This window comes from Thermobia domestica, chromosome 12, assembly GCF_964235325.1.
Source record: "Thermobia domestica chromosome 12, izTheDome1.hap1.1, whole genome shotgun sequence".
Classification (NCBI taxonomy): Eukaryota; Metazoa; Arthropoda; class Insecta; order Zygentoma; family Lepismatidae; genus Thermobia; species Thermobia domestica.
In genome coordinates, this window is record NC_137465.1 from 122,211,715 (window position 1) to 122,234,964 (window position 23,250).

Consider the following 23,250-nt stretch of genomic DNA (forward strand, 5'->3'; position numbering starts at 1 on the left):
ATATTGCTGTTTTATGTGTAATTCCAGCAAAATTTGTGTGTACCATAGTAGTGTAGTATTTTTTTTACCAGTTTTGTTTTTAATGAAACCACAGTTGTTACTCAGTAGTTACCCTGCGATGGTACGATATTTAATTTTACACCTCTTTGTTACAACATTCGTTATATATGTATTTACAAATGTAATTTATTTTTGACAGTAGCTTGAGTTCATTTCCTAACCCCTCTCACTCCCGAGGTTGGAACCTGATCTATATCTTCCAAGCATTAGCCTGAAGTTACTGAGGAAAATGTCTGGGAAAACCTAGTCAGGAGCTCATTCACCGAGGTCTTTAATTGCAAGGCAATAACATTCAGTTAGCCTTTATCCACTCGGTATTATCTATACTGGTTGTCATAGATTTCTAAGAGATTTCTCGAACTCACTCCTTAGAATTACAAAATTTTCCTCATCTTCTCTTAATGCATCTTGCTCTTCAAACCCTACGCTATTCAGTTGAATCTTCCTTTCGTATGTGGCGAGTCCGGAAAGTGAAGTTACAACGGCTAATATTCAATCAATAATTGTGTATTTGACAGAGTGTCTACCACAATGTATTAAGTGATATAGGTTTAGTTTGCGACGTAATTACTGCCATTGTCCAAGTACTTTTTCAGTCAGGGTGCTAGATTCTGTATTGTACAGTGATAGAATTCTACCCCCTGCTGCTGGATTCACATTTCAGCTTCGTTATTGATATATTCACTATCGCATCGTGAAAGTGTTGTCCAGCAAGATATTTTTTTCAGGTGCAAAAACGAGTATAAGAAAGAGATACTTTGTTCATATCCACTGGGCCCTTAACTTGTGGTTGGAGAAAACGTAGGACGAAGCGCACTTCACACTTGGCAGGATTCTGATCGGCATAGGCATTGTAAACATATGCTACTAGCAATAGACTCCAAGGAGTAATGAGGAACAACTATGAGAGGGAAGCGGAAAACTGACAGTGAAAGCCAGTAAAGCCAATGTACGCATGAAAATATTAGTTTTGTGTTTAAAGTCTGAAAACAAACCCTGATGATTAATCTTTTGAAGAAAAAATAAATATAAGATACGACCTTATTTTCGGTGAATAGATAGTTCTGCAGTTTAGTTTCTGAAAAAAAATAGAAAAAGTACCTTTCAGTTGTAGCCATTCTGCTTAAGACTTCCATAACTAATAGTTGATCGAGAGAGTTAATATGAAGATTCCTAGCAGACTTACCTTTCACTTGAAAATGTAGAAAGTTTATTTGAGGCACATAAACATTACCCAAAACTGTGAAAAGTTTAGATCAAAGTCAGGAGACTAATAAAATTCAGATTGGTATAGTAGTATCTTTGGCTTTCATAAACATTTCGAAACAAAATGCTCACTTAAAGTTACTCTTTCGAAGTAACTTCGTTTCTTTTATGTGGGAGACCATTTTTACCCTTCAAAGAAAAAGAAAAGTGCAGAAAATAAAAACATTACAATGTGTCATTCAGTTGTATATCTCCAAATTTTTACGCTGTATTTTGCTGGCAATTCGTTTTGTATCAACCGTTTCACGTTCGACCGAACTAACAAAATATATGGGACACGAGAAAGCCTTAACTCCCCTCTCTATCCACATTTTCCTATCTCTTTTTACGTATGTAGAAAAAAATGAATGAAAGAAAAAATGTTCCTAGCGCGCAACACCGAATGTTTTTTACGAGATCGTAAAACTTTATGCGGGTGATACATTTTCGCGAACTCGAAGCAGTGGAAGTCCAGCTGCCCTGATAAAAAAAAAAAAAAGTCGCAGGGGGTTCAAAGAGAGGGGTCACCTTGATACAACATTTTGAACACACAAGATCATACAACTAAACTTTAAAAAAGAAAGAAAGAAAAGGGTTTTGTATGCACGTATCTGACTTTACACTAACTTTTATCTCTTTTGCGTGTTTCTCTGTACTATTTTAACAGGGAAGGATAAATTGGGAGAGCGTGGGAATGTGTCATTTTTTCTTTGCTTTTGTTTTTTTTTCTTTTTGTTTAACGTATTGCTTACAATATTACGTGACGAAAGCTGAGAATGAATGTGAAGAGGTCATTACTTAATTGCTGAAAACTGTAATTTAATATAAACTTTTTTCAACACCTATTGGCGCGGAAAAGAACATTAAATTAAACAACCTAGTTTTAATTTCAGGTGTTTAAAAGTCATTGTTTACTGATTTTTTACACTATTCAATGTAATAAAAAAGAAAAGAAAGAAGAATACTACAATTTTAGATTCTCAGCAGTCGTAAACTATTCCCCCATGAAGTTTTTTTTCTTTGTGAAATTTCTTCATCACTATGTTCTTATTATTGAGGTGCCGTATTTATAATTCCTGTGAAATCGATATTTAGTTTAAGGTTTTTGACCATTCATAAAGATTATTGCGTGAAGAATTTCATAAGATATGGACTAATTTCCAGATATTTTTAAAATGGAAAGGGGACTACTAAGTTATTTAAATCTAACACAATTCTGTTGCTGTTGATTTTACGAGCATTAATTTTTTCTTATACGTATGACAATGGAAGATGTGGAAAACAATAACATGCTTGATTCCTGATTGTGAACTTAGGGATTTGTTTCTTGGATACACCTCGTTGATTTTTCATTGTTTTCTGTTAGTTACATCTGCTTCGAACTTTTAATTAAGAACAGGAAATTAGTATAAAAGAAGAGAGAGATTTAAATATATATAATCAATACGGTTTCTAATTCTAATCCATCGTGCTTTAAGCACAAATGAAGACCACAGGGGAAAAAGGAAGTAAGTCAAAAAATGATCGAAAACCAGTTAACAGCAGAATTATATAGCCTGAAAGATCTAGTTTGCATGTACTAAATCCCATAGTTAGAAGAAGGTTAGTCATTAAGAAATTTAATGCTAAAAGATTTCGCCCATAAGGGAAGAAACAAGTAAGGCAGTAGAAAAAGAACAATTGTGTCAAGTTATAAAGAACTGACTTACCTCATATTTTCCATGTAGTCTTCAAATTTAAACGTTCAACTCTACAAATCAATATACTGTTCAAAGTTATTTTGTCAGTTAGTAATAAAATTCTTATCTGTGAATTTGATCTAACATGGTCAACGCAAAAATTTGCAATTTTGGGGTCAAACATTTAATTTGACTTGTTCTTTTTTTAAAAAAATCTTTGAATTAGTTTTGTATTTCTCTTAGTTTGTACACAATAACAACAAAAGCTAGAAATAATACTATTTTAAAGTTAACATTTTTTGCAATAAGAAGTGGTGTCTAATTCGGAATAGTTAATGCAACTTAGTCTGATTTCATCAAAGTTGATCTACCGTAAGTCCTTTTTACATCCAACTAATCATTTGCTTTGTGAAACTAGTGTTGCCTAGCGCCCACTAGATAGAATTTTGATTTATTTATTTAACAACAATATCTAACTCCAACAGGGACGATCATCCCCAATTATAGGAGCTTTTACTACAGTTAATTTACAATTTTAACTTAAACAAAAAGTAAAACAGACATAATATACACAAATAAAATTTTGCCAAAAATATGGAAAAATAATATTAATAAGTGTATAAATACAATTTTACATACACACATTTATATACTTTTTTTGATAAATAGTTTATATATAAATACTACACCTACACACACATACATGAACATACGTTCCACACAGTTTATATATTTACATTTCTTATAGATTCGTAAATTTGCAGGTGCATATTGCAATTAGTATATAATTTTAACGCGTTTTGCATAAGAATATTATATTTGTTTACATTAAAACTGAAGTCCAAATCATGATTTCTTACCATTTCGTTGTAGTCGCTTAATATTCTAAACAGTAGTGGATTTTTATAACGGTTTGTCTTAGGTATTTTATTTATGAAAAAAATTCCGTGTTCTTAAGTTACATTGACCTACATTAAAGTGAATCTTTTTTAAGATATCACTACTTTCAATACTTCCATTCATGAATTTGTAAAGAAACATTTGTTGAAGTATTATGCGCCTTTTATGTAACGGGATAAACTGAAATTCTTGTAATATTTCGTTATACGAAATTCCCATTCAATACGATGACATATTATATTTCTTATAGAAAAGGAAACGTAAATTTGTTTCTGAATATTTTCTATTTGTCTCTGATAAGAAGTATAAGTCGGTGACCGAAGATCTAGGTGCAAAATCTTTCAACTTTTACGTCCCACGGTTATGCAGGTTAGGCTAAAGGAGACGGTGATGATGAGAAATGAGTGAAATTAAGAAAGTGGGAGGAAACGGGAGAACCCCGAGAAAACCCACGAGCACGGTGTTTGACCATCACAAAGTCCACACTGCGCGAGCTGGGATCGAACCAGGGACCCCAAACACCGGAGGTGAATGCTCTACCACTGAGCCACCGCACCCCCAAGACCTAGGTGCAGATAGGAGGACAATATTAAGATGGATCTCACAAAAATAGGAATACAAAGTAGAAACTGGGCAGAAGGCTAAGGACAGAAGTCAATGGAAAGCTTTGTCAACGGAACGCGACATTAAACTTTCGGGTTCCACAGGCCATAGAGTTAGTTAGTTATTAAGGAGTTTGGGTTACTAAAACTCCTTTGTTACTATACTATTGATTAAAATGTATGTATATGTCGAACTGGGGGAGGCGAGTGGCATTTGAATTGTAGTCTTTTCTCAGTCTCTTTTTTTGTTCTTCCACTATACCTTGTATCACGCTACTTTGAATACAATTTCTTCTCTCAACATGTCAACCACTTCCTTTCCTTTTTTAAAATTCTCTCCAATATTTTTTTAAAATCATTTACTCATAACACTTTTTCTTGATTTGGCATCATAAGAAGCACAGAAATTATGACGCAACACTCTAGCTATAATACAGGATGATCATAAATGCTTGCTCTGATTATAATCGTTTACAACAATCATATTGATGGTACTATGTACACATTTTTTCATTACAGATACGCACGGAACTCATAAACTTTTTTTTACAGTTGTGTCACATACACAGCTTTTGCCGTTAGGAGCACTGTGTCGTCAAAACGGTTTCTCTAGAGATAAAAGTACCACGTGTTGTGTGATTTGTAGAAACAAAATCACAATTAACTATACTACGAATGTTTCAGTACTATGGAAAGGACATACATGAAGTTAATTAAGTCGTTGGGTGACCAACGTTTTAGCAATGGAGTCCGATACGAAGGATACAAGCAGTGCCAAGCCATGTGTTTCTGACGAGACTGTATATGTGATTCAAATCTCATTCACGAGATAGCCAAATGCACCTCGCGCCACCTTCAAGCACCACAAAGTTTTACGCAAACGTCTATCATTGTATGCATAAAGGTCCAAATTGTGTAGACTATCAAGTCGGACCATCATCTAGCACTTGAAAATTTTGCGAACCTCATGCTGAATCGGATTGACGAGGACAATTTGTTGTTTAACTGAGTACGTTTTTCCGATTAGGCTACTTTTTATATGGGTGGATCAGTAAACAGACACACTGTAAGGATCTTGAGATAGGAAAACCCCTACACTGTAGGCGAACACTGTTGAGATAGCCCAAGGTTGAATGTGTGTTATGCCGTCATGTGTGATGGAGCGATTTAGTTTGTTCGTCTTCCTTCATAACGCAATGACCGCAAATGTGTACCTACACATGTTGACCAACTGTACCGTTCCTCTGCTACACGACATACAACAGACTATCATCTTTCAACAAGATGGCTATCCCTTATTGGCCATTCCCGTTCGCGATCATCTTAATCAAATTTTCCTAAATCAGTGGAGAAGCAGAGGAGTACAATACCATTGTTCCTAGGTCTCCTGACATAAATCTCTTAGACCTTTTTCAGGTTATTTTAAAGATATTGTGTACCATACAACAGTTCCTGATGTTTCGATCTTGCGATACCGCATAACATAGGCGATTCACACAATCACAACAGAAATGTTGATGAATGTATGGCGTGAAATTGAATGCCCATTGAATGTTTTTGAGCTACTATGGGTGCACATGTGAGGTTTAGTCTTTTTAATATGATTATAAAGTTTGAGATTTTCTGCATTTGAGGTTAGATACGTTTCGCTATCTGTACACAATTGTAAATTATCATGGTTTTGTAATCAGGTAAATATTTATGGATACTATGTATGTTTTAACGAGACAATATATGCCATCAATGTATTGTATATACCTGAGTCATAAATATTACACTGAAACTCCAATTATCTGGACTAATGTGTTCTGAATGCAATTCGAATATGCAGAAATCCCAGTAATTGGGGAAATCGTAACAAAAGGTTATGCTGTATAATATAACCATTCTCTAAACTAGCTTTTGTTTAGTAAAAAGGTAGGCTTAATGTATATAAAACTGAATTCTTCGGATCTTCTTAGAACATGACGAAAAAGAAATACAGCTGTATATTTGAAATTGGTGAAATACCGACAGAGTTTTCAAAATATAGTTTTCAGAAATTCCAATTAAACACAAATTTAAGGTTGATTTAAATAGAAATTTGAAGGAAATTATGTTTCCAGAAATGAATACTTATAGTTTGCATTTCAACAAGTTCTTTTCTTATTTTTTTAAAACAATCTGATAATCATTTTTTATTTGGCGATCCGGGTGACTGAAGTTATACTATATAAGTCAGTAACTTCTGGTTATTTCTTTGTTTGGTTTGAAAATAGTATCTTGAAAATTGGCCTATGATTGTAATGTAAGAGATTAATGGTATTTTACTCTGCTAGGAAACAATTTTGCAGGGTTTTAACTTTAAGAAACAGTCTGTAGAAGCGTTTGAAGTAACTTAATTTTGATAGAGCATAATGATTTACATTAAATGGAGAGCATCTATTGTTTTCGGGTACAACATATTTATTCATTTAATTGTATTATTCTACCTCCAACTACGGAACAAACTTCAGATTTCTTAAGTTGATATTAGAATCTTAAACCCAAATAAATAAATAAACAACTCATGTATACTTCTTTCAAGTTAGAACCGTATTTTTCATATCACTATGAGATGTTTTTGATGTATGAGTGGTAATATTTGTCAAAAGGAATAGATGATGTTTGTGTATGACAATCGGAATAAATTCTAAAAGAAACAAGTTCGTTAACACTTGACGTAGAAACTTCATGGCTATTTTTATCGTGTAATATATAGTCCCCAAAGGGAACAGAAGTATCTGAAAAGTTATACTTGGAAGAAAAGAAAAGAACAGTCTTAACCACAACAGAATCGTAAGAAAAGTTCGTCTAAAGAGAGAATCAAGTTTTGCAGTTATTCGTTCGCTTCTTTCTCTTTCTTTTCAGAAGTTACGATCCACAACAGAGCAGCATTACAACCATGAAAACTGGAGGAATGGGCTCTCTGGAAAGCTATGCGAATTGAAATTGTACCAATAGCAGCAACATTTTTGTGTTGAACACAATTCGTGGAACAGATTTAAAAGAGTCTTTGAATTGCCCATGAAAGATGTATGTGGACGGAGATATCAATGTCTGTTCCCACAGAGAAAGAAAAGGGAGCTGATGATATTTGCTTACTTGCAAAAGGATCCTGTGTACGCTGCCGATATTCAAGAACGCAATCAGTACTTTCCTCAAATTTCTGTGTGCTTTTCGTCAGCCAAACGAGATTCATTGATTTCTGGATTCACGCTTCAAGTCTTGTTGAATTCAGAATCTTCTCGAGAAGATAATATATAGCTCTTACTTTCCAGCTTCTTGTTGTTAGTATTGGTAGCTTTCGTTTAAATACGAAACTTCAAAAGATAAAATTTTCTAATGGATATAGAGCTGTACCAAACCAATAAATTCTTACTGATACGAGCAAACAGCATATTTAGGAAATAAATTTAGCAGCGATCTGAAAGTTCCGTGTCTGTTACAACTCTATAATTCACAAATGTTTTAAGAAATAATTAATAACATCGGATTTTATTCTATTTTTCACTTGACTTTTTTCCAAATTCTTTGTAGTAATCTGACAACTTAGTTTTCAGCATGCGAAACTGTTGAGAAATCTTTCTTTTTTCAATTTATTATATCATTTTGATTTGTAAGTTCATTTCTCAATAACAAATAAAATACACAATTATAATGCAAATTAATTGCAATGAAATTTATCAATCAACATGTACAGTATTAAAATTTTTACAAAAAAAAACTTTTAGAACACAGTACATTTTGCTTAGTTAGTTCTTTTGCATGGAACATTTGAGGAGTTGCCGACCAGGAAAGTATGTCACACAAAATTTGAAATTGAGATTTCAATTTTACACACACACACACACACACACACACACATACACACACACACATACACACACACACACACACACACACACACACACACACACATATATATATATATATATATATTACATTTTTTATCGGCCCTCTTTAGGCAACTTTTAGGTCTTCAACTTCCGAGCCCTAGTCATTATACAATACACTCTAGTAACAAATATGGTTAAAATGTTGTTATATGAGACTCTTTATGAACCTCTCGTCCTCGTGACTTGGAAGGAATTTCATAACTTCCAGATAAAATTAAGAAAATAAATTAAGACATCAATTTTGTATGTAAATTTACAAAACGAGTCGATAAAAATTTTGGGACGAGAGGAAAAGATCTTTCTTAGAATTGAGCCGAGGCAAGACTTTCACAAGATTTAACTAGACGAGACGAGAAAACGTCATTTCTCGTCTCTTTTCAACTCGATTGGTAACACTAACGGGAAATAGAATCTATTGGTATTATGTGTCTGATATATTTATGCAGACGGCAGCAAAATTATCAAATTAATTTCGTTGTTTACAAGTGACGTCATAATACAGCAGTGTTGTCAGAGTTAATTGCTTTTACGTGAAATTTCGTGTATGCAGATATTTGTTAAAAAAAAAACAAAACAAATGGGATTACTTGAACCTAATCAAATTTGAGTGAGAACAATTTTGTACACTTTAAGATGTTTTGCAGTGAATGCGTAAAATTATTTAATACGAAATCCAATTTTAACTTAATTTTTCAATATGTAAATGGACTTTATAATTAAAATATGTTAAAAAAGAAATCGAAATACAAACATCTGCAGAGTAGGGCTTTTCTTCTCTAAGATTTCAATCAATCAATCAATCAATCAATCAATCAATCAATCAATCAATCTATCTATCTATCTATCTATCTATCTATCTATCTATCTATCTATCTATCTATCTATCTATCTATCTATCTATCTATCTAGGGTGATTCTTTCTAGGGTTTACAACTTCAATCAGTTATAATTCTTTATTGGAACCACATACAGACTTAGTTTACTGCAAAACACTTCAAGTTTGACTCACGTAGTGAATAGTTACGGAGTTAACCACACGTGGTGTCATCGGTCAGTCGTTGAAAATGGAGACTTTCACTGGTGCGGAAAGAGCTAAGTGCGTGTGTTGGTTTGAAGAAACGAAGTCAGCAACGAGTGTACAGCGTAAGTTTCGCACACAATACGCCAAGGTCCCACCCAGCAGACCAACAGTGTTGAAATGGCACCAGACATTTGTTGAGACAGGTTGTTGTGTGCGACACACAAAGGCTCCAGGACGCTCACCCGTGACTGACGACGTGATGGAAGCAGTTAGAAAGAGTTTTGTCCGCAGTCCTCGAAAATCTACACGACGTGCATCACAAGAAACTAGTATCCCTCAGACCACTGTTTAGCGTGTATTGCGTAGACGTTTGTCCATGAAACCATACAGACTGTCCTTGGTTCAAGCACTGAGTGAAGCGGATAAACATAGCCGACATCAATTCTGTGTTACCATGTTGGATCGCATTAGTGGTGATGAGTCATTCTTGAACAATGTGGTATTCAGTGACGAATCAACTTATCACTTTTCCGGCCAAGTCAACACACACAATTGTCGTATTTGGGGCACGGAAAATCCACATGCATACGTGGACAGCCCCAAAGTGAACGTGCTTTGCACTGTTTCCACAGCGAAGGTGTATGGACCATTCTTCTTTGCTGAGAGCACCATCACCCTCATCGCCTATCTTGGTATACTCCAGAACTTTCTTGTTCTACAGTTAGATGAAGATGACCACGATGGCCGCTTATGGTGGCAACAAGATGGCGCAACGCCGCACTACCTGATAGACGTAATTTCTTGATCAGCATTTCCCAGATAAGTGGATAGGTCCAGTTGCCTGGCCAACACGATCTTCAGATTACACGCCACTTGATTTCTTTCTGAGAACCTTGTAAAGTAATTCAGAGAAACAAATATATACTTCACTCCAACACCTCCTTGACCTAATAACATCCATAAATACAATAGGAAAACAAAAGCAGTAAGTCATTAAATATGTAGTACATTCTGTGAAATTTTTTACAAAAATCAAAGATTATTGTGAGGAAATCATCTTCCAAAACATTACTGAATTTCAAGGACTTATAATTGAAACAAGGACGTCTTTAAATTAAATTCTTTGACACCAAGTGAAGGAGTTTCGTTTGTATGGCATGATACTTTTTCGATCAATATTGAAACCAAAAGAGACAGTAGATCTCTACCATTTCCGGTTTGAGTTGATAGATTAAAGTGGAGATGAAATATACTCTTGAATGCTTAATTGATTGCAGAAAACAGCTTTTTACTGTCTATTGCCGTTTTTATCGTATGACGATCAACATTAAAACCGGAAGTGGTTTATTTCTGTCATTTCTGCTTTGAGTAGAAGGTTTAGAGAGAAGATTGTAATAGAACGCTAAAGCGATTCCAGAAGAAACAGCTTCTTCCTGTTTCTTATCTTTTCTACTGTATGTAAATCAATGTGGAAACCAGAAGTTGTAGTGGATTTCTATCATATCAGGTTTTAATATATAGTTGCGGGTAGGGGAAAGTTCCATACTTTGGGACACTTTTGGAATTCATATTTATTTTACAGATGCTAACTCAAAATAAGAAAGACACATATGTTCATTGGATACCTTGGACGTTGTTCTCAAAGGCTTATAAATATTTTTGTGTCAAAGAAATAAGAAATGTGCAGGGCCATGCTGTTTACTCTATGTCGTCGAACTGTATACAAAAAAAAAAAAAAAAAAAAATATCCCTAGTGTCACCACTATAAGTGTGATCAACCTTCACACTGCAAGCACCGAATTCATTCTTCTGGTGAAGCACTGTGCTATTCGCTGCACACTAAACAGTGCCATTCTCCACATGTGTCAAATTTACTGCTTCCGTGGCGTGTGCGAGGCATAACATGAGGCGAACTTTCATGCAAGGTAATCTTTCTTTTTCGTACTATGCGCTGTGTTGTGTTGTGGAGTAGATGTTGGTTTATATGCACTTGTAAATGATAATGATGTTTTTCACGAAGACTGGCTTTGTATGGTGATGGAGTTAATTTAATACTTGTGCTTCCATTTTCTTCCTACGAACAGTCCACTTTCCTGTTTCTGTAGCTTGGAAATACTTTGGAGAAGGACTTATCTCCTCAATGCTGACACATGATGATTCAGGTGCATTGCTAACATATTTGGATGTGGATGGTAATTTAATATTCTCGACTTTTTGTGATGTTGCCGCTATATAACAATCGCATTACTTGTAGAGTATGTCGCAGTAAAGCTGTCTTCATGAAGTAATTGTGGCTTTCGAAAACGACCTTTGCGGAAATCTTGCTCTGAAATGTTAGTAGGGCTACTACACGAAAATCCACCTAAAGGAGCAAGGAAATCGTGATTTACGAAATCAGTACAATCAATATGTCAAATGTCTGCTTTGCGGAAGCCACTTGCAGTTTTGGCTACGGTAGCTGCCTTGCCACATTCGATAAGATCTTTTGCTAGTTTATGTGAAGAATCTGTGTACTTCTTCATTCTGTGAAGAATCTGCCAGAATGTTGGGGTAGCCACATTTGAACAACGTGATGGAAGTGCTGCTCCAATGGGCCAAATACAGAAACATCCAGTGATTATACTCTATGAGTACAATGTGGAGACAAGCTGAGAAGGATGATTCCGTTTTGAAAAGCAAAGTTTAATGTAGCTATTCATCCACAGTGAGCGATACAGGATTCTGGTGTGGCCATGAAACATAACTGGCGAAACGCTTGTTATGTGCAAATAACAACTGTGTTGTGATCCATCCGATCTTACTAATTGAATCGAACCTACAGGGACTTTGTTTAATAATATTGAATATCTCCTTTTTCTTGCGGAAACAAATACGTGCTGAACATATTGACACTACACACAACAGTTATACTTCTACCCTTCTCGGTAGTAATAATATCACCCACTTGTTTATTTCCTTTCTTACCCAGTGTTTTATATACAGTTTTCATGCCTGTTTCATCTCAGTTGGAGATATTACCAGTAGTAAATACATGTTCGTTACATACCCTTTCTAATAAGTCAAAAAACTTATCAATAGTTTCTTTGTTGAATCCATAAATCGAGCACAAGATATGGGTTCTGGCGATCTTAGACTAATGTCTGGGTGTCTTTCTCTAAATCCGTAAAACCACTTTTCCGCGGCTTCTTTCTTTTCAGTGTTAAAACTATGTGAATACTGATTAAGTTTTCATAACTTCTTTCAAATGCGTCGTCAAAAGGATTAGTAAAACGTCAAAGATATTTCTCTCCTTCCACAGCAATTTTGTTCTGCCCCAAAAGTCGTCTAAAGAGTGTCGACTTCGGCACCGCGTTCTTTCTGACTGCTTTCCTCACAGGCATCTTCTTTTTCCTGATATCACGAATAACTACACTCATATCGGCTTCAGGCCAATTACAAACGGTTCGATTTACTCTTGGTGTGCATTACTAGAGCCGTCTTGAAAAGGCAGGTTGTCTTTAGAAATGGGAAATGAAAGAAAATAAATATCATAGTCGTAACTTGGAACCATGGAGGCAATTGTTTCCTCAAATTTCATGTAAATTATATCAACGGTAACTTACAACTCATTTTTGCTTAATTTGTAATGATAATTTTTACCTTTTCTCCTCTCTTTTCAAATAGGTTCTTTGCCCACCACCCAAACATCTGGACAAAATTACGCTTATGCGAAACATAGACATTGGAATTAGCTGTGCAGGAGGATGACCAAAAGTCCCGTACTCCATAAATAAATTCAAATTCTCACATTGTCTAAAATAGTCCATTTCGATTATCTATACTCAGCAAATAACCTTGTTTTAAGTACACTTAAAGCTTCTTCAAGAAGTATTGACCTATTTAGTAAGCTTAAAACTTGAAATGTTACGTACTACACTTTTTGTACGATCGTGATATACACCTTGAGCCAAGTTTATAAGATGAGATGCTGTCCCATCTTACGCTCTCAAGCACTGTCCCATCTTACGAACTCGTCTCCTCTTCCACTTTTATCAGCTTTTACAAGACACCTTAATATCTATGATGCCTTCGTATTTTGTAAAAATTCGCATAGCTACATAGTTGTCACAACAGAAAAACTAGGTCAAAACTGTAGCATATAGTAGTACAGGCGACTTTTATATATCATTCAAATATTTTAGAAATACATTGTTCATTCATACTTACAATTGTTACGCATGTGTTTCTTGTTGCAGCGCCTCACCACTAACGTCGTGCCACTTCTTCGTACAAGCTTTATACAATAACACTCGAAGCTTGTCATGCAACGTTCTTACTAGAGCAGTGTTGCCAACGCCCCATTTTATGAGCCGTCCCTACTTATGCAACTCTCCCCTATTATTGGGACGATTAACCGATTGCAAGAAACCGCTTCTAGCTATCTATTACAGGTTTTGCTCTATAATGATCAACGTAAAAAACAGAAATGGTTGGTTTTTCTCCCTTCCGTTGGATGAATCACCTCACTCAACAAACTCAATTTTGATCCTCTACATCCTGGTAACAATTGGTGTTTATCAGTCAAGTAGTTCCTGAGATTTGTCAACTTTCTCTTCAAATCCCTTTCAACTTCCGCTTTCAGTATTGATCTTCATAGAGCAATAAGCGGCAATAGATAGTGAGAGACGGCTTTTTGAAATGAATTTAATGGTTCCAAGAATAAGCCTCATTTTCATTCTAATCTCTCTATTCCAAACGAATCTAGTAGATTCTTTTTTTTTATTTCTGAGGACAATCTGTAAAAGGTAACAAGAAACAAATTTTTGGTTTTCATCCAGCATTTTAAGGATGGGCTTATTCTCTGTCCTATTGCTCTAATGAGACCAAAAATGGCATAAATGCAAACTTCTACATGGAGCAGAACTCCACACAGAGTAAGAACTGTAGTTGATATCGTGAAATAGTTTCTTAATTTAAAGTTTTAGTTAAGAGTAATAAGTTAAATCTAGGCTCTAGTGCCTGTATTAGAAGGTGACCACTTCCGGCTTTAATATTAGTTCCTATTGAGCAACAATGACAACTGCTAAAACCGATTTCGTAAATTTGAATTATGTGTTGCAAGGATAACTTTAATCTCTTATCTAATCTCTCTATTGAAATCGGAAGTTGTAGAAACGCGTCGTTTCAAGTTTTGATATTGGACTTTTATAGAGCAAAACCGTAAGAGATTGCGGGAAGTTAGTTTTGATATACATTCAAAATCCCACGAGTAGGTTCCACTTTCCCGCCGTATTGAAACTGGGGCTGATCAACATCTTACTTCTGGGTAGAGTATTGGACTACTATAGTTGGAAGTCTACCATAGAGTCACAATCTGAAACGAAAATCACTTGTTTACTTTGGTTTTCCAAATGTGGATGCTCCTAAATCCAAATATCTTGAATAATGTTAATAAACGTGCACTGGTATCCACATCCTGAGAATAGGTTAGAAGTGTCTCTGTTTTGTGTGGCCCCAGGTCTTAAATTCTTGGTTGGGGCATAACATTTGTAGTGTTGATATAGTATTAATGTTGCCCTAGTAAGAGATTTAAAAGCAGTAATGATTTCAGTAGGTGGCCCAGGAGGAAATTCTCCCCGGGTCAATATTTTGCTATTTAACTCAATGTGAACTTCCATTATTTTTGTAATACTATTTTCACCCCCAGTATATTGAAATTCACTCACTACCGGAAGGAAATTAATACTGTTTACGGGACTATTTGAAAAAGAATGTTGTGAATTTCTGTAGGGAAACTGCAGAAACAATGGTGTTAGAGCCATCCCGCCGGCCATATCCCTGTATGGATTGTAGTGTCAGAGAGTTTATTATTTTTAGTTTAGTTGTTTAGTAGTGAGTAGATACCATACACGTATTTTCTGAGTGTTCACAACGTCGAATCATATAAAATTATGAAGTTACTACGCGTATTTCTAAAACAAAAGAACAAAAGTAGACAGACTTGATGTGAAACTTTTACTTTTATTTTATACTTATTGCTTAAACATTCTTGTACAGTTAATACAGTTTGCTTCCCTTGGGTTCATGAACAAAGTACCAACCATTTATATAAACTGAAGAATTGCTCCCAGAAGGTTATGCAAATGCAGTCTCTTTACGTCTTTGGTACTTGAAACAACTAAGTTTTGTTTTGTTTTCTTTATTTTTAGTCTAGATCGTTTATTTTCAAAACTGTGTGAATAATATTTGTTACAAAAGTTTTTTAGTGCTTTGTAAGTTTTCTGCATGACTTTGCGTTTATAATGAAGTCCAAGAAAGTTCTGTTGAAGTAAAATCCCCGAGCAAGAAAAGAAGGAGTTTCTTCGATATTAATATTTTTAACCATGTAAAACACTATACACTCCCACCTCCAGTGGATATATATATATATATATATATATATATATATATATATATATATATATATATATATATATATATATATATATATATATATATATATATATATATATATATATATATATATAGGGTGTACAAAAGTTAAACACGAGGTAGGTAGAGTAACATAAAACATTGGTTAGCGAGTGGAAATCTATAAAATCCCGGCAGCACGTTTGCCCAGATGCCTCCTAAACATACAAGCGAAATAAATTGTTTGTAGTGTGGTGTTCAACGTGTCCATAGCACCGAATGGGTCTTCTTCTCCAACACGAAGCAGTAAAATGAAAGGGATTGAGAGTGTGTGCGTCAGTAACAGAGTTGTTAAGGTGCATTATTATGTATTACAAAAATATGGCCTGAAGATAACATTTGGGTGAATTCACACGAGGAAGAATAATCGGGACACTGGAAGAAGGACGATGTATAATGAGTGTTGCTCAGGAGTTTGATATTGCGTACAGCATTCTTTCCCGTGCGTAGGAAGCGTTACGAAACACAGATAATTCTGTGCGATGGAAAGTTGGCGGTCAACCACGGTCAATTACACAAACCGACGAACACTGTATTGTGCAACAGGTAAGAAGGAAGAGACGTCAAACACTGGGTGCAATTGCAAAGACATTTAACAGGACTGTAAGGTGTCCAATTTCACGCGTTACATTGGCACGTCCGCTGCATGGAGATGATCTTTTTGCCAGACGACCATTGCATTGTATTTCGTTGTGGTCTTAACCAAGGAGGAGTGAGGTTGTGTTCTCTCCTCAGATGGAATTAGATACAGTCTGAATAGTAATTCTGTATCTATACTCATCTAGCGAGAGGTGGGAACACGCAATGAACCGAGGAACATTTTCGGAAATTATCGTTCTGGTGATCCAGGTGTTCTTGTGTGGGAAAGTATAATGTTGCTTGGGCTTAACAACGTCCAAATTTTACAACACAGCACACTTATTGGAGGAGTGAGGTTGTGTTCTCTCCTCAGATGGAATTAGATACAGTCTGAATAGTAATTCTGGGTCTATACTCATCTAGCGAGAGGTGGGAACACGCAATGAACCGAGGAACATTTTCGGAAATTATCGTTCTGGTGATCCATGTGTTCTTGTGTGGGAAAGTATAATGTTGCTTGGGCTTAACAACGTCCAAATTTTACAACACAGCACATTCATTGGTCAACGATATTGTGACACTGTACTCCTTTCCAACGTGCGTCTTTTCACAGTTTACTCTGTATCGACTTCATCTTTATGGATGATAATGCGCGACTGGATCGAACAGCACACTTGGCGGAGCTTTTGGAACGAGAGGATATTCGGCGAATGGACTGGCTTGTCCGGGAAATGCAATCCCACACTTGAATCCCATCCAGCACGTGTGCTATACTATAGGGCTGCATCTTGCAGCACTTCTAGGTGCACCAAGAACCACCCAGAAATTGTCAACAACCATGGTGGAGGAATGGAGCTCTATACCACAACAACTTATTACCAACTTTATTAGCAGCATGGAAGCAAGTTGCAGATCGTGCATGACTGTCCGTGGTGAACACATTTTTCTAAGAACCATTTTAATCCTTCGATACGGTCAGAGGAACCATCACAAATCACAGTGACTTCAGTGTAAGGTATTTTTTCTGTATAAAAGTGTCATTTTCATTCTTCTAATCATGTGTTGTTTCTTGTTATTTCCAGTATCATACTGTAGCATACTTTCTATGTATGGTTCAAGTTTAACCGATCTATGCTACTTGAGAGTGACACTCCCTGAGGAACCCCACGTACGTTCTTAAGTGTTGTACACCACTAAATATATATATATATATATATATATATATATATATATATATATATATATATATATATATATATATATATATATATATATATACAGGGTGTTTCAAAACAACACCGACAACTTTTGGGAGGTGATTCCTGACATCAAGGTAAGACAAAAACTATAGACCAACTTGGGTGCACAAATGCTTCCTTTCGGATTTATAGGCTGCAGAAAACATGAAAAATTGAATTTAAAGGCCCATAGCTCCAATACTATTGGACCTACCGTAGTCGGGTCAAGACTTCACTTAGGAATTAATATGTGCCTTATCCAAATATCCAAGTTTCAGAATCCTACGGTACTTCCACAACAATTTTTATAGAGGTAGTTGGTGATTACTTCAAGTTATACGCGCTTAGCCAAACTCCCTACGCAAAAATTGCTACGTGAGTACCTTAGGCTTTTGAAACATGTATTTTTAGATAGTGCACATATCAGTTTCTAAGTGAAGTCTTGACCCGACTACGGTAGGTCTCATAGTTTTGGAGCTATGAACCTTTAAAGTTCAATTCTTCATGTTTTCGGCAGCTTATAACTCCGAAAGGAAGCATTTATGCACCCAGGTTAGTCTATACTTTTCGTCTTATCTTGGTGTCAGAAATCAGCTCCTAAACGTTGTCGGTGTTTTTTGAAACACCCTGTATATACACAGAGGAACTAAGGGATTATGGAATAGCAATGTATATGCTCTGTTTTACGTGGTACCCTAATGACATTCTTACCTAGGTAAAGTATTTCTATGAAGACAGCGCCTGACACCGTATCATGTACATTTTCTATTGGAACTGTGAAAATATTGCAGTGACACAAATTCAATTTTAGAGGTACTTGAAACTTTTATAGGAATGCGTTTGAAGTGCATAGGATCCCAAGTTCGATTCCTGGTGGAGATCCTTGAAATATGAACGCATTACGGTGTACTGATGCCATCCAAAAATTGTAGATCCACGTCTTATATAGCTTTGATGCTGAAATAGGACGCTAAGCTCCGACCAACCAACAGGCATATCTTAGTTATTTAAATGTAATGACTATATTGGGTTGGTACAATTAAAATATCCGTATTCGATAGGCATGTTTTTAGAAGACTTAATACTTCTTCCTATTGTTTGGAATTAGAATTAGTTGAGCGAATTTGTTGAGTTTAACCCATCTTTAAAAATTCATTTTCACTATGTATTTCCTCGAAATTACTAGATTTTCATGAAGCACGTTTTGTGCCTCATTTTATTAGAGAATATTGCTTGCAGTTGACAACTGTCAGGAATTAGTTTACTCATAAGATGTTTCAAAAACACGTTTTAAGAAAAATTGATTTTCAAGAAAATCGTGTGAGTTGTTTTGGAGGCTTATACTTTACTTTTATTCCTTGATGATTAATTTTATGAAGTTAAAGTGCATAAAATTAACAAATTAAATCATTTGTTTAATCATGAAATCACTAGTTATTGGAAATTTTACATTGAAAGAGTTTTTTAAACTTCATTAAGCTGTCTCCAAAATCATTTGAACTGTCAGAAAACGAGAACAAAAAACATAATACATGTGTTTTGAATACTCGCGATCATTTTTTCAGTATGGCGGCCAATAGATATAATTTATTCAAGTGAAAGTGTTACACATACAATTTGAAACCATGTAATGTACTGATTAAATAAGTACATGGTACATTAAGTTCACAGAGATGATAGCAGCGGCGCAACTAGGCTAGCTGTCGTCCGGGGCAAGAACTCGTCTTAGCGCCTCATGTGACCAAAGTAAAACACTCCCCGACTACACCTGATGTTGGCATCACACAGTAATTCTCCTATTCTATTTTTTCTTCATGTGGTAAAGCTTGATTTCAAAATTGCAGTACTTAATTTAATTTTTTAGTACAAGATAAAACACCAAACTAATTAGTATTTGATTGCCAAATAATCTGAGAGTAGTATGGTTGACATTCTTATAGTCTTATCATAATAACTGCAACTCACAATGTTTTTGGAATAATATTATAACGATATCGTTATATCTACTTTTTAACCAACCCTCGTATTCTCAGTATTAATTCTTGGAAATTTCTTTCTCACTCTGCAACCAACCGGTATCAGCATTTTCCCTCATCCCTCCAACAAATGTTTTTTGAAAATATCAATAAGAAATATATTAGCGATATAGCTGTAAGGTGCTTGACTCGCCAGTGTCGGTGGGCACACGACTCAGCCCTCTTGTAGTTATTTAAGGCACCCGAACCTGATGACCGTGAATGTGGATTCTTCCTTATAATAATTGGTGTTCGATTTCATTATTACTTGACCTTACCTTATAGTAAGTTAGGAACGAACCGAGGATCACGATATATGACTTATCTGAACTGGGATAGGGAAGAATTGAACCCAAAACACTCATAAAATGGCGCTACTCTCCAGTGATTCTCTGGACTGTACTACTTTGTATATTCAATGCCATTTTATTAATTTAATTTATATTTGTGTTTTGTAGTGTGATATATAGACAGTAATTTTATCATGACAACCACTTGTGAGATGGAAACACTGCTCGAAGCAGTGGAAAAGCTGTCTGCGGATTTGACTGAAACTAACCAATCGATAAAAAGTAACCATATTGAATTAATTAAACAGATTGATAGTCTGAAAACAGAAGTAGCTGAGTTACGCGAAAAACACGATACATCAGTTCAAGAGATTACTAACGGTATGCAAAGAATGGAAACAGTGTGTAATGCTTTTAAATCAGAAATTAAAATTGAAATTGAAAGTATGAGACTAGAACTCAGGGAATTCAAAATAGAAGTAAATGATCGATTTAGTGAAATGAAAATTCAAACTTGCAATCAGTTGACGAAAATGCAGGATGAGTTGTGACTAGTGATTCAACAGGTTGAAATCCAAAGAAGTAATTCTCTAACACAGATAAAGCACGACTTTCAACAAACTCTTGAAATGCATGACCGTAGGATTGTAGATCTTGAAAAGAAAATATGCTGTAACCAAAGCATGTTGGCAGACATTGAAAGTAGGATTCAAACCCATCAAGCACACTTCCTTACTTCCTTACGAGTAATAATGAGTGTGTGGGATTGTATCAAAGATAATTAACTAGTTTATTAATAAAACTCTTAACCTTTAAAAATTAATCAAGATCCTTCCTCATAGAGATGATTGTAATTCAATGAGTATGACTTTTGATACTCCTTCCCTTTAATATTTTATTCGAACTCATACAACTCTGGTGATAAAGGCAGTCAGATGTCTTTGAAACGTTTGTTCGTATAAAATAATACACAAATGAAATATTAGAAGTCTTATTTATTGAAAGGTAATACCTTCTGCTTATCAGAAATATTTAAGAAACGAGTATTCAGTTAATTAGTACTCAACATAAGTTATGCAGAATTTTGTGCTATACAATATAAGTTTATTTTCTATTTTAATAGAATGAACAGCTGTATGAGAATTACAAGATAACCTCTACTGCATCTTACAAAACTCAAAATGATATTTAAGAGCATTTTGTGTAATTTATGTATATTTGTCATGCAAGCTGAACTTCAAACAAGGAGGTAGCTATGAAAAGGAAATTAATTACAGCATCCATGAGGTCATAGAATAGTTGAAACCAATTTATTGCTTTATTTTGCAGACATGCGAAGGACAAATGTTTAAATTCAAAATTTCGTCTTTGAGCAGATATGAATATTAAATTTTATGTTTTGCTTCAGAAATCGCTGTGTTGAAAACGTTTTGTTGTTGTCTGACCAACTATACTCTGATATGACAATTAAAATCAGGAGATAAAAATTACATAGTAGTTTTTATGAAAGTCACAGACTAATTAGCAACGAAATAGTGAAAGAATTTCAAATAATGAGTTCGGGTTCCAACTTGACGGAATTGTAGATGTTGAAGGAAAGACCTATAAAGGTAATTTGTATTAAGAATTTTACTGTATGTTGATTATTTAAAACAACCGAATTCCAGAAACTGTTTGGACTTTCTGGTGCTTTCTGGGTTCTGAGGTCGACAACAAATGTATCTGTTAATAAGCGCTACCCTCAAACAGACTGGGAAGCCGATAACTGTGAGTCACTGGCGATAACACGCAGACGAGTGTACTGGAACCGAAAGGTTACCAGTGAAGATTCCCATGAGTGCTGCACTGAAAGAATGCTTATCTTTTGCACACACACACTCCATGAGCCAGGTTCCGTGTGCGTTTGTGCGGTGGCGTGGCAAAGGCGATAACATTATCTCGATTTCTATTCCTAAGCTAGCTATTGGTTAATGCTGGAAACGGATAGAAAATCTAAAATAGGAGAGATGAGCGAAAGAAAATAGCTATGTATACTTAATAATAACAATATGAACGTAACTGTGCTTAATTAACTTACTTGTTATACAGCACGATGTCGGGAAGCCAAATATGTTCCGATGGGACGTGAAGAGTTTCTACGCCTCCGTATTCTTCAGGATTCCATTTCAATTTATAATCGTTCCATTCCTGCAAAGAAACAAAAACTGTATAGAGTAAAAGTTAAATGGTCACATTGGGTAAATATTAATTATTACTCTTTACATTTTTCTCATCTTAATGGATGCTATATAACTACTCTCGAAAAAGAAAACTAAAAATATAATCTTTAAGATGTCACACAAAAATCTTTAAGATGTCAGATAAACAAAAAGTATGCTGCTACTTTAATATAGGTTTAATTTTGTTACCACAGTAAGTTCCCAGACTGATCGTGACTATAATGGTCAGTATTCGCGCTTTGAGTACGATATATTCGACTTCTATAACTACTGGCAGCTTATGTACTTTTGATTGCACGTTATATTCAAGATTCACGTCTCATATGGTAGCGATGTTGAAGAGTGACATTAATCCAAACAAAGAAAAATGTAGAAATTGATCTGTATATTTCCGGAAAGTCCACCGACCTTTGGGAAAAACAATTTGAAATATAGGATGGTTCTTTGCTATGTGGTAATCGCTACAATTTCTCATGAAAAGTTTGTCAAGGCATTCAGTATAGGGCACTTGTTTAAGAATGGTCACTGTCTATTAATTCTATCTTTAATAAGAGAATATAATTTCAAATGATATTATTTAGGAAATTTTAAAATCATTTTTGCTATGATATGTTGGTTATGATATGTACTTAAAATATCAAAGTTGTTTATACCTTCTACAACATAAAATAAGTTTTTAATATACCTCATCGAGCACAAAATGAACCAGTTTTTGGAGCAGCGTTATGCAATCCCGATCTGGCACCAGCGGATTTGTTTTTGTTCTTAAGAATCAAAAGAATCCTGAAAGGAACTCGCATAGGACTCTGGAGGCGTTAAAAGCAGCCGCGACAACCTCATTGAAGGAGATTCCCGTTGACGACTTTCAGGACGCCTTCAATGGTTGGGTGAAGCGTTGGCAACGGTGCATCGGAGCAGAGGAAGAATACTTTGAAAAGTTCTGAAAAGACTGTAAATTGATGTTGTAAAGATTGTGAAAGATTGTAAACTGATGTTGAATAAAGGATTTTTAAAAAATCATTTCGGGAACTTTTT

The 23,250-nt window shown here is 35.1% G+C and overlaps 1 protein-coding gene across 2 annotated transcripts in view; it reads right to left on the minus strand.

Annotated features, from left to right (window-relative positions):
* Window positions 1-23,250, minus strand: part of nAChRalpha1 (nicotinic acetylcholine receptor alpha1) — a 778,319-nt gene that overhangs the window by 48,764 nt on the left and 706,305 nt on the right. For both annotated transcript variants that reach the window (XM_081734054.1, XM_081734053.1), the window contains one exon: window positions 22,074-22,183. In XM_081734054.1, the coding sequence (XP_081590180.1) occupies window positions 22,074-22,183 (110 nt within the window). The remainder of the gene's footprint in view (window positions 1-22,073; window positions 22,184-23,250) is intronic.